General features: G+C 36.4%; 1 protein-coding gene across 12 annotated transcripts in view; it reads right to left on the reverse strand.

The window, feature by feature from the left end:
- Positions 1–13980, reverse strand: part of OSBPL8 (oxysterol binding protein like 8) — a 176213-nt gene that overhangs the window by 97259 nt on the left and 64974 nt on the right. For 9 of the 12 annotated variants that reach the window (XM_081309168.1, XM_081309175.1, XM_081309170.1 and 6 more), the window contains one exon: positions 2993–3031. The exons of the other annotated variants lie outside the window; for them this stretch is intronic. In XM_081309168.1, the coding sequence (XP_081165294.1) occupies positions 2993–3031 (39 nt within the window). The remainder of the gene's footprint in view (positions 1–2992; positions 3032–13980) is intronic. 12 annotated transcript variants of the gene reach the window in all.

The following is a 13980-nucleotide window of genomic DNA, read 5'->3' on the forward strand; positions in this document are numbered from 1 at the left end:
ATGGAAGTCCACTGAATTCAAGGAAGATTTAAAAAGCCATTGAGGCTGGAATGCAATGAGAAAGAGTATTAGGAGATGAGGTTAGAGAGGTAAATGGATGACAAACTATGCAGGATTCTGTAGGACCTTGTTAGGGCTTGTTTTTATTTTAAATAACATTTGATAATTTTGAGGAAAGTATTGATACAGTATGATTATGTTTCAATAGGATTATACTGTGTTAAGAATAGACTACAGAAACAAGGTTAGGAGGTTACTACAATGAGCTAGGGGAGAGAGAAAGGAGATTTGAAACAAGATGGTAGCAATGACGATGATGAGAGGTTGTTGAGTTCTCAACATTTTAAAGGTACAGCAGCAGGATTTCCAAATAGGCCAAGTGTGAGTTAAGAGAAAATAAAGAATCAAGAAGATGCCAAGTGTTGGGAACTGAGCACCTAGAAGGATGGAAATGCCATTACCTGAGATGGAAAAGACAGTGAGAACAGCTAGGTTTTAGGAAGAAGTATCAGCAGCTCAGTTTGAAATGTTTGTGAGACATCAAGGTGGAAATGTCAAGTAAACAGTTGGAAAGACAGGCTTGTACTGAGAAAGATTCAGGCTGGTAAGATAAAAAGGATAAATTATGATACATGTCAGAGTTAGGTTATACATCAGAATGCATTAATCACTGGAGATTGAAAACTAGCATAGGATAAAAGAACAGGCACCAGAAAACCATATTATAATAGACAAGAAAACTAAGAATCAAGCTGAAATTCTCCAAAAGCAAAACTGAAACTACAACATCATCAACACCATCATTATCATCAAAGCATGGCTTCAGAAACCCTTCCCTGAAAGATATGAATATAGAGGTACTAAACTGGGTCCAAGTTAAATCATTCTTCCAGAGCTGTTTGAAAAGTGATGGTAGGAAGAAACAGGAAGAAACAGAATATAAGTTACCATCATGATTATATAAGCACATGATTATAAGCAAATGATTATACATAATTTTTGCCAAGTAATTTACATCACTGAAGTCTTCTACACATGACTAAACGGTACATTACTAACTTCTTATTCTTACTGTTTTCAGGATATAGTCTACTCTGTACAGTATCATTTTGTGTACCACATGAATAAAGATGATATGAAATTACTGATATGGAAACATTCTACACAAGTACCTTGTACAATATTTTTTTTTTAAATAAGAAGCTAAACATTCTTTTTGGATCTTGCTAAAGTACCAAATTATTCATAGCATCTTAAAGAATCATGAAATTTCTTTTCAATTTGTTCAGAAAAAAAACACATTAACATAGGATAAAATATTCTGTTTGAGTAACTTAATCAGATTGATCATTATTCCATAGATAATGTCCACCCAGTCATCCAGTCATCTCAATATTTTTATATACATAAATTTTCCATTTTTGCAAAAGTATGTGCTGGCTGGGAATATAGCTCAGTTGGTAGTATGCTTGCCTCACATGCACAAGGCCCTGGGTTCAATCCCCAGAACCGCACACACACACACATAAAGTATATGCTGAAAATAGTCAAATTATAGTTATATGCCTAGAACTTTTACTTATTATTAGACAACATACTACCAAAGTACTTTAATTAGAATCATAAAATATTTATAGCTATTATCTAAATCTTTATTGATTAGGCTATAAATCACAGGAAAATAGTGTTGTAGAAAAAAGAGACCTTATTTTATTGCACATCTAAGTATTTGCCAACCTTATCCATATTTAGCATAAAACATGCACTCTTTAAAAAATGCAAAGGAAGAGGCAGAAGTTAATCAAGCCCTTCATCCTGAGAAACACTTCAGTCTCAATTAAATCAGGAAATAATTCTCATGAGATCTGTAGTTTTTATTGCATTTCTTCTGGCATGGAATTTCTCTCTATTAATACACTTATTGCCTTAAATCATTTGATGTGCTTAAGGGAAAGCACAAAGCAAATCAAGCATTGATGTAACTGGTGGCACCTCTTTCCCTGATAAAATTGACAAAAGTTATTCTCTTGGTAACAATCCTGCTACAGCTGTTTCCCAGAAACCACAATTTGGAAAGATAATACAGAACATATCAAGGGCACTCACTCTATTTAGTGTCAACTTTGGTTCTTAAAATAAGAAAATTCAGTGAAGGATATATAATGCAGCTCAGATCTGCTTGTTCTTAGAACAGGAGTCATCACTCTATACTTAGCTCAAATTTTTTGTATTCTTGTAATCGTCTGCAAAATACTCAAGTGTACATTTTATCCTTCAGTTTTAAACGAGAGATTTTAAAGGAATATTTTTCTGGGTACTACAGCTTGTCACTGTTGGGAGGAGAATATGATCTGATCTGCTAAGCAGTGATTTTAAAATAACCTAATCCACACTTTTGATGAAGTAGTTCTACTTCCAGGATCACTAAGGTCATCATTCAAAATGTTCAAAAAAATGTGTCCAAACATATGTTGATCATAACACTATTTGTAGTAATCTAAAAAAGTAATCTATTTTAAACAGGTATTAAATAATAATACTTTCATACAATGAAATACTATGTAGTCATTAATTTTTTTACTGACTAAAAATATCCACTGTGTATTAGTTTTTAGAACTAAGCTATAAAGAGTGTTGTATGAGATGATTCCACTTTTATAAAATCTCATGTGTAAGACATACACAAACTCATGAAAGATACCACCAAAATATTAACAGTGGCTACATTCAGGAGGTAAGGTTTTACTTAATATATCTTTCTATATTGTTTAAATATAGTATGTTAGGATGCATTATTTTTATAATCAAAAAAAGAATAAACCTATTTACATTTTGGAAAAATAAAAATATAATCTGATATTTTCCATCTATTTGCTATTTCTCGGGATGACATAATCATCTATGATTAAGTACAGTGGAAAGTATCCAACTTGAAATACGGGAAAAATACAAAAATGTTCACATTCTAAACACAGCATCATATATTACTCACTGTCTCTTGAACTTCAGCAACTTCTGAATATGGCAAGATCTAAAAAAAAAACAAATTTTCTCAGGAGTGATTTAATCTCATATACCTGAATATGGATATAAAGAGCACCCACAGTCTATCAAATGAATTCAGTAGTGAAATGATATTTCAAGAGTTGGCATTTGAGGAGCTAGGGTTGTGGCTCAGTGATAGAGCGCTTGCCTAGCAGTGTGAGGCACTAGGTTCAATCCCCAACACCACATAAAAAAATTAAATTAAATAAAGGTATTGTGTCCATCTATAACTAAATTTAAAAAAAAAAAGAGTTGGCATTTGAAAACAGGAAGAGGTTTGCAAAAATACTTTTACACTGGAAATTGAACCCTTAATTTTTTTTTTTTTTTTCCTTCCAAGGCCTAAGCAATCTGCCAATCTGTGAAGTCCTCTCTAGAAGGTTCTGGGAGGGTTTTCACAGTTTTCATTCTCCTTGTATGCATTTAATTCTAACAGTCTTTTCACCATGCAAGCCCTCTCTTCCTTTCATTTCTAAAATAGTCCACTATTCTGGTCTCTTCTATTTTCCTGCTTCCTTTGCCCTCTCATTCAAAAAGTGAATGGCCATAGCTAGTGCTAGCCTTAACCACTTTTTCTCCTCTACATGCTCTTTTTCTGTAGGTTCCATTCACAATCAAGGTTCACTTACTATCTTTTTTCAGATAATTTTTAAATTTCTTCTTCAGACTTATCTCCAAAACATTTCTAACTCTATTACTGCAATTTAACTTCTAGTTCTAAAATTCTGTTAACAAAGTAAGTCAGGGCTTTAAACCTGTTGTAGAAAGCATTTTATGTCAAAAACAGCATTCAAAATTTGTCCATCTTCGTTTCAACCAGATCTAAACCCTAAGTCAACCAAAACAATTTTTCTCCCAACATCTGACCAAGCCATTAAGTTCTGATCATTTTTAGTTCTACAATGTCTGTCTCACTCCCAGTCATTTTATTTCCCATGACTACCAGCTAGGTCAGACCCATGCTACTTCATTTCTCAACTTTTGCTTCTTCCTTTCAGTAAGTGTATCTTTGCATATTTCAGTTTCACCCATTCATTCATTTACTGTGTTAGGAATCAGGATAAAAAAAATAACACAGACATGGTTCCTATTACCAAGAAGATCACCATAAAGTAAAGGCAGTGTATAATTTATTTGACACTGAAATAAGTTATTTCTAGTCTACTCAAAATTCTCATGCTCATTATTAGCAAGTCACTTAATTTTTGTGACATTTATTTTTGTCCTATGTGAATACATTAATTATTAAACCTTACAACTTTCTATAATTGTTGTGAGATTTGATTTTTATATGAGTGTACTTATAGATTGAAAAAAAAAAACATGAAAAAGATGAAGAAAGGCTCCAGAAAGGAGCGATTAATTTACCAAACTAATTTACTAAATGGTCACTTTGGTCACTTTGAGTTGCTTTTCTACTCAAAATCATTAGATATCTTGTTCTTTAAAAACTAAGCTTAAATGCATACAATTAAAATATTATAAAATTCAATCAAATTATTAACTTCACAGAAATATTTTGATTCCTTAAGAGATAGCCTTGCAACTTCACATAATTAAAACTCCACTTAACTAAATTCTCTGGTAAAACTAATTGTAGATAGTGACCTGCAGTTTTCTTCTTACTTTCTTTTTGGTTCTCTGTTCAGTAGTTTCACAATTTTTCTGCCAATGTACAAGCTGAAATTATCTTTTCCCCAACTCTAACATCTTTTTTTTTTTTTTTTTTTTTTGTACAAGAACTGAACCCTGGAGTGCTTAACCACCAAGCGATATCTCCAGCCATTTTTTATATTTTATTTAGAGACAAGGTCTTACTAAGTTGCTGAGGCTGGCTTTGAACTCACAACCCTCCTGCCTCAGCCTCCTGAGCTGCTGGGATCCAACTTCTTAATGTGAGTTCTCCGACAATGAATAATTAGATACCACATACTCTTTTCTCTATTGCAATCATAAATAGAAAACATAAATAAATAGAGCTTTCTGCAACCATGGGATATTATATATCTGCCATGTCCAGATCACTTCTAGCTACTAGCAACATGTGTTACTGAATTCTTAAAATGTGGCTGGTAAGATCAAGGAATTACTGGGGATATAGCTCAATTAGTAGAGAGCTTGCCTCGCATGCACAAGGCCCTGGGTTTGATCCCCAGCACCACCCCAAAAAAAAAAAAAAAAAAAACAGATTTTTTAAGGGTAGATTCCAACATGGCGGCAGGCGCAGAGAGATCAAGTCTCTGACCTCTTCAGCTGTGCGGGCATAGGGAGTCGTAAACAATCTAAATTCTGTTTGCTCAGGATCACTAGGCAATGCTGAACTGACGTGGATCTGGGGCGATCAGTCTGGGCCTCTCAGAACACACACTGAGCCCAGATCGGCTGAATTCAAGCTCCCGTTCGCTGCTTCCAGCAGACAAACAGCTGTGACTCAGCACTAATGCATCCGGCTGAAACAACTGGTCGGCCCTTCTGTTCCTATGGAGGTAAATGCCAACCGAGCCTTCATAGGTAGTGGCCATAGGTTTGAAATGGGGCTTGGGAGAGACAGTAAGGACCCACCTGTTGCATTGGTCACCCGGCAAAGGGAAACGAACTATCGCCATTTGCAAGAGATACCACCATGGCAGAGAACTGACGTCACCAGACTGCAGCGGAGGAGATAACTTCATTGAAACCTGCGGGTACAGGTGTGTAATTGCCTAGCCTTCCCTCTCCACACATTCGGGAAACCTTAAGGGCCCCTCCCAGCTCTCCCGTAAGGGCCCCTTCCAGCACTCGCGTGAGCGCGATAGCCAGACCAAGGGAATCAGACGTAGCGCGGGACCCGTGGCACAGAACTCCCGGCTACCGCTCTCACCAGTGCTGACAACTGAGGTCTCTTGCACCAGCTACTGGGCGCGTGGCTACTGGAGGGCAAGTAAAATTCGCTGAGGATTCTCAGCCCCAAGCTCTACAAACTTAGGGTCTGAGGGAATGGCAAACAGGGAGAGTGTGCCCAGTCGTCCATGAAAACAGGGCTCCCGGGAGCAGCAGACCTGGTGTGTAGCCAGTATTGTGGTGAGCGGCACCCGTGAGAGGGGCCTGGCTAGAGGAAAAGTGGGGAAGTGACTAGACACAAGAGGAGGCCCTAGGCACTCAGGATTGGAGACTCGCCCAGTCTGGGAGGAGGAGCTGCTCCACAGTGATTGGTTCCCGCGTAATGACAGGAGAAACTTGACCTGGTGGGCACAGCGCCACCTACTGGAAGAGAAGTTAATCAAACTCTAAGACTGCATTTATTAGTTTTTTTTTTCTCTTTTTTTTGATTTGGGTTTTTTCTTTCATTTTCATTTTTCTTTCTTGTTGTTTTTTAAATTTTTTTTTAAATTTTTTTCTTCTAATTTTAATGTTAATTTTTTTATTATTATTTTTTTTATTTTTTTTTCTCTTTTTAATTTCCTATTTTTTTCTTCTTTTGTCTTTTCATTTCTTTTCAATTTTCTTATTCCCCCTTCCTTGAATTGTACCTGCTTACTCTCATTCTCTTTAGTGACTTCTTCCCTTCCCTTCCAATACCTTTCCTCCCAAGCTTCAAATAAATTTATAGGAGTAAACAGTAACTCAGCAGTCAAACAGAACAAGAAGTAACATGAGAAGCTTCAAAAAGCAAGGAAGAAAAGGAGTACAAACAATGCAGGACAGCCTAAATATTCAGGAGGACCTAGAGTCATCAGAAAAATGGTCATATAAAGAACTCAAGGAACACCTTAGACAGATGGAATGGAACCTTAAAGAGGATACGAGACAGCAAATTCAAGCAGCGAAAGAACACATTGAGAATGAATTACATAAACAGATAAAAGAAGTTGTTAAGCATCTTTATCAGGAGATAGAGATTATAAAAAATAATCAAACAATAATTCTAGAAATGAAGGAAACGATAAACCAAATTAAAAACTCAATTGAGAGTATCACTAACAGAGTGGAGCAAGTAGAAGCCAGAACGTCAGATAATGAAGACAAAATATATCATCTTGAAAACAGTCTAGCCAACTCAGAAAGGCTGGTAAAAAATCACGAGAAAAACATCCAAGAGTTATGGGATAACATAAAAAAACCAAACTTACGAGTCATCGGGATAGAAGAAGGTACAGAGATTCAAACCAAGGGAATGAGTAACCTGCTGAATGAAATAATTACAGAAAACTTTCCAGAAATAAAAAAGGAAACAGATATACAAATTGAAGATGCATACAGGACACCGAGCACACAAAATCACAATAGACCAACGCCAAGACACATTGTTATGAAGATATCCAATATACAGAACAAAGAGAAAATATTAAAAGCTACAAGAGAAAGGAGGCAGATTACATTCAGGGGTAAACCAATAAGGTTAACAATGGATTTTTCATCACAGACGATGAAAGTGAGAAGATCCTGGAACAACGTATTTCAAACACTGAAAGACAATGGATGCCAACCAAGAATTCTGTATCCAGCAAAATTAAGCTTCAGGTATGACAACGAAATAAAAATCTTTCATGATAAACAAAAGTTAAAAGAATTTGCAGCCAGAAAACCAGCATTGCGAAGCATTTTGAGCAAAACACTACACGAGGAAGAAATGAAAAACAATAACCAAAACCATCAGTGGGAAGTGCCTCGGTAAAGACAGAGGGCGAAGGGAAAGATAATCATGGAGAAACAAACTAAATTTTTTAAAAAAAGGATAAATAATCAAACATGGCTGGAAGTACAAACCATATATCAATAGTAACTCTAAACATTAATGGCTTAAACTCTCCAATAAAGCGACATAGGCTGGTATCATGGACTAAAAAAACAAATCGAACAATATGCCGCCTCCAGGAGACACATCTGATTGGAAAAGACATACACAGGCTGAAGGTGAAAGGATGGGAAAAAATATACCACAAACACGGTCCTCGTAAGCAAGCAGGGGTGGCCATCCTCATATCGAATAAAATCGACTTCAAGACTAAGTTAATCAAAAGGGATAAGGAAGGACATTATATACTGGTAAAAGAAACCATTCACCAACAAGACATAACAATTATCAATATTTATGCACCAAATAATGGTGCTGCGACATTCATAAAACAAATTCTCCTCAAGTTCAAGAATCAAATAGACCACAACACAATAATTATGGGTGACTTCAACACACCTCTCTCACCATTGGACAGATCCTCCAAACAAAAGTTGAATAAAGAAACTATAGAACTCAATACCACAATCAATAACCTAGACTTAACTGACATATGTAGAATATACCAACCATCATCAAATGGTTATACTTTTTTCTCAGCAGCACATGGATCCTTCTCAAAAATAGACCATATATTATGCCATAGGGCAACCCTCAGTAAATATAAAGGGGTGGAGATAATACCATGCATTTTATCTGATCATAATGGAATGAAACTGGAAATCAATGATAAAAGAAGGAAGGAAAAATCCTACATCATATGGAAAATGAACAATATGTTACTGAATGATCAATGGGTTACAGAAGACATAAAGGAGGAAATCAAAAAATTCTTAGAGATAAATGAAAATACAGACACAACATATCGAAATCTATGGGACACAATGAAAGCAGTTTTAAGAGGGAAATTCATCGCCTGGTGGTCATTCCTCAAAAAAAGAAAAAACCAACAAATAAATGAGCTCACACTTCATCTCAAAGCCCTAGAAAAGGAAGAGCAAAATAACAGCAAATGTAGCAGAAGGCAAGAAAGAAGTAAAATCAGAGCAGAAATCAATGAAACTGAAAGAAAACAAACTACTGAAAAAATTAACAAAACTAAAAGTTGGCTCTTCGAAAAAATAAATAAGATCAACAGACCTTTAGCCACGCTAACGAAGAGAAGAAGAGAGAGAACTCAAATTACTAACATACGGGATGAAAAAGGCAATATCACAACAGATGCTACAGAAATACAGAAGACAATTAGAAATAATTTTGAAAACCTATATTCCAATAAAATAGAAGATAGTGAAGACATCGTAAATTTCTTAAGTCATATGATTTGCCCAGACTGAGTCAGGAGGATACACACAATTTGAACAGACCAATATCAATGGATGAAATAGAAGAAGCAATCAAAAGACTACCAACGAAGAAAAGCCCAGGACCGGATGGGTATACAGCGGAGTTTTACAAAACCTTTAAAGAAGAATTAATACCAATACTTTTCAAGTTATTTCAGGAAACAGAAAAAGAGGGAGCTCTTCCAAATTCATTCTATGAGGCCAACATCACCCTGATTCCGAAACCAGACAAAGACACCTCAACGAAAGAAAACTACAGACCAATATCTCTAATGAACCTAGATGCAAAAATCCTCAATAAAATTCTGGCGAATCGAATACAAAAACACATCAAAAAATTGTGCACCATGATCAAGTAGGATTCATCCCTGGGATGCAAGGATGGTTCAATATACGGAAATCAATAAATGTTATTCACCACATCAACAGACTTAAAGATAAGAACCATATGATCATCTCGATAGACGCAGAGAAAGCATTCGACAAAGTACAGCAACCCTTTATGTTCAAAACATTAGAAAAACTAGGGACAACAGGAACTTACCTTGACATTGTAAAAGCTATCTATGCTAAGCCTCAGGCTAGCATCATTCTGAATGGACAAAAGTTGAAGGCATTCTCTCTAATTTAGTCCTTGAAATACTAGCCAGAGCAAGTAGACAGACGAAAGAAATTTAAGACATAAAAATACGAAAAGAAGAACTTAAATTATCACTATTTGCGGATGACATGATTCTATACCTAGAAGACCCAAAAGGATCTACAAAGAAACTACTAGAACTAATAAATGAATTCAGCAAAGTGGCAGGATATAAAATCAACATGCATAAATCAAAGGCATTTCTGTATATCAGCGACAAAACTTCTGAAACAGAAATGAGGAAAAACACTCCATTCACAATATCCTCAAAAAAAATAAAATACTTGGGAATCAACCTAACAAAAGAGGTGAAAGATTTATACAATGAAAACTACAGAACCCTAAAGAGAGAAGTAGAAGAAGATCTTAGAAGATGGAAAAATATACCCTGTTCATGGATAGGCAGAACTAACATTATCAAAATGGCGATATTACCAAAAGTTCTCTATAGGTTTAATGCAATGCCAATCAAAATCCCAAGGGCATTTCTTATAGAAATAGATAAAGCAATCATGAAATTCATATGGAAAAATAAAAGACCCAGAATAGCAAAAGCAATCTAAGCAGGAAGTGTGAATCAGGCGGTATTGCAATACCAGACTTCAAACTATATTACAGAGCAATAGTGACAAAAACAGCATGGTACTGGTACCAAAACAGGCAGGTGGACCAATGGTATAGAATAGAGGACACAGAGACTAATCCACAAAGTTACAACTATCTTATATTTGATAAAGGGGCTAAAAGCATGCAATGGAGGAAGGATAGCATCTTCAACAAATGGTGTTGGGAAAACTGGAAATCCATATGCAACAAAATGAAACTGAATCCCTTTCTCTCGCCATGCACAAAAGTTAACTCAAAATGGATCAAGGAGCTTGATATCAAATCAGAGACTCTGCATCTGATAGAAGAAAAAGTTGGCTCCGATCTACATATTGTGGGGTCGGGCTCCAAATTCCTTAATAGGACACCCATAGCACAAGAGTTAATAACAAGAATCAACAAATGGGACTTACTTAAGCTAAAAAGTTTTTTCTCAGCAAGAGAAACAATAAGAGAGGTAAATAGGGAGCCTACATCATGGGAACAAATTTTTACTCCTCACACTTCAGATAGAACCCTAATATCCAGAGTATACAAAGAACTCAAAAAATTAGACAATAAGATAACAAATAACCCAATCAACAAATGGGCCAAGGACCTGAACAGACACTTCTCAGAGGAGGATATACAATCAATCAACAAGTACATGAAAAAATGCTCTCCATCTCTAGCAGTCAGAGAAATGCAAATCAAAACCACCCTAAGATACCATCTCACTCCAGTAAGATTGGCAGCCACTATGAAGTCAAACAACAACAAGTGCTGGCGAGGATGTGGAGAAAAGGGTATACTTGTACATTGTTGGTGGGACTGCAAATTGGTGCGGCCAATTTGGAAATCAGTATGGAGATTCCTGGGAAAGGTGGGAATGGAACCACCATTTGACCCTGCTATTGCCCTTCTCGGACTATTCCCTGAAGACCTTAAAAGAGCATGCTACAGGGATACTGCCACATCGATGTTCATAGCAGCACAATTCACAATAGCTAGACTGTGGAACCAACCCAGATGCCCTTCAATAGATGAATGGATAAAAAAAATGTGGCATCTATACACAATGGAGTACTACGCAGCAATAAAAAATGACAAAATCATAGAATTTGCAGGGAAATGGATGGCACTAGAGCAGATTATGCTTAGTGAAGCTAGGCAATCCCTAAAAAACAAATACCAAATATCTTCTTTGATATAATGAGAGCAACTATGAACAGAGTAGGGAGGAAGAGCAGGAAGAAAGATTAACTTTAAACAGAGACATGAGATGGGAGGGAAAGGGAGAGAAAAGGGAAATTGCATGGAAATGAAGGGAGACCCTCATGGCTATACAAAATTACATATAAGAGGTTGTGAGGGGAATGGGAAAATTAACAAGGAGAGAAATGAATTACAGTAGATGGGGTAGAGAGAGAAGATGTGAGGGAAGGGGAGGGGGGATAGTAGGGGATAGGAAAGGTAGCAGAATACAACAGTCACTAATATGGCAGTATGTAAAAATGTGGATGTGTAACCGACGTGATTCTGCAATCTGCATTTGGGGTAAAATTGGGAGTTCATAACCCACTTCAATCTAATGTATGAAATATGATATGTCAAGAGCTTTGTAATGTTGTGAACAACCAATAAAAAAATAAAATTAAAAAAAAATAAATAAATAAAAAGAAAGTCATTTAAAACAAATAAAAAAAAACAGGAAAGGAATTTAAATTTAATGTTATTTAACTTAGTCACATGTAGTAAGTAGCCACCTTTTGAAACAACTCAGGTCTAGCACAACCTGACCTTTCCCCAGTTCAGTCTAAATCATCATTCTCTTTGCCACTGTTGACCGTTTATTTTCTCAAGTTTCTGCCCTTCCTTTGTTTTCAAGCTATTTTCTCTCCTTTTTCCCTCTGTCTGCTTGGATCCCTTCACCTAATATTTGCTTTAGACTGTTATTCCCCAAGGATGCATCCTAGAATCTCTTCCCTATTCAACATGCTCTTCCCAGATGATTCAATTGAATAGATTTTTTGAAGTGCTCAATTCACCTCTTACTACCTAAAATTGGTTTCCCACTTCAACCTCTACTGAGCTACACCCTTCTCAGGGTCTTCCCAACTATCCTCCTGGTGAACTCATCCTTCTTATCTCAAATAAAAAGCATCACATCCTTTGTAAGGGTTTTCCTGACCTACTCCAGGAATGAAAAACAGATATTCCACCTGTGTTTTCAACACATCCTTCTCTTAGCAGGAAGGACTGAAGAAGAGAGCCCACAGAGCTCCAAGTGTTCCTAGTAAAACTGAATATGTACCTCCATCTTCCTAACTGAGGAGGTGGAAGGGCCCTTCACTCACATTTGCCCTAACCCAACACAGAAAGCCTAACCTCCCTAGTCTGTCCAACAGACAGACACGAAAGCTCTACACTTTGACTTTATCTCTGCTTAGAAAACATTCCATAGAGCCGGGCAGAATGGTGCACAACTATAATTCCAGCGGCTTGGGGAGGCAGGAGGATCACAAGTTCAAAGCCAGCATCAGCAAAAGCAAGGCACTAAGCAACTCAGGGAGACCCTGTCTGTAAATAAAATATTAAATAGGGCTGGGGATGTGCTCAGTGGTTAAGTGGCCCTGAGTTCAATTCTAGTATCCCACCCCACCTCACCCCCCAAAAAAAATTCTGTAGGACTGTGCTCAAAAGCTATAGCACCTAAAAGGGAAATTGCATGGAAATGGAGGGAGACCCTCATTGCTATACAAAATTACATATAAGAGGTTGTGAGGGGAATGGGAAAATAAACAAGGAGAGAAATGAATTACAGTAGATGGGGTAGAGAGAGAAGAAGGGAGGGGAGGGGAGGGGGGATAGTAGGGGATAGGAAAGGTAGCAGAATACAACAATTACTAATAGGGCATTATGTAAAATTGTGGATGTGTAACCGACGTGATTCTGCAATCTGCATTTGGGGTAAACTTGGGGGTTCATAACCCACTTCAATCTAATGTATGAAATATGATATGTCAAGAGCTTTGTAATGTTGTGAACAACCAATAAAAAAATAAATTAAAAAAAAAAAAGCTATAGCACCAGATGACTTTCATATTCCCAGAAAATAACACCATCCCTGTTCTGTTACTCTTTATCCTTTCTACCCTGCTTCACTTGTCATCACATCAGTAATCACCTAACACAGTATATATGTTTTTGTTTTTATCCACTCAAATATTAATTCCAATGGAGTGAGAATTTTGCCGGTTTTGTTCACTGATGAACCCCTTAAAACCAGAAGAGAACCTGGCACTTTATAGACATTCTCAACAATGTTAAATTAATAAATACATCAGTGGGGAAAAAAGACTTAATAATCCTGATACCTAATGAAGAATTTCTTATATATAGTTTGAGTTCCTCTGCTTGTTTATCATTTAAATTCTCAAAAAACAAGTCTTGCTCATCTTTGTATCTATAGACTTAATATGGTGCATCTTTACAAACCTAACATTTTGCATGACTAATATGATATACATAGAACTAATATGGATTAAAACAGTGAATCTGAGTTATTAGCTTAACTATCACCATTTACTAAGTGGCCTTGAATAAATACTGAATTTAGTTTTTTAAATTTACTTATGAGGTCCATTACG

The sequence above is a fragment of the Spermophilus citellus genome (assembly GCF_964194105.1).
Source record: "Spermophilus citellus genome assembly, chromosome: 10".
In the NCBI taxonomy this organism is placed as follows: Eukaryota; Metazoa; Chordata; class Mammalia; order Rodentia; family Sciuridae; genus Spermophilus; species Spermophilus citellus.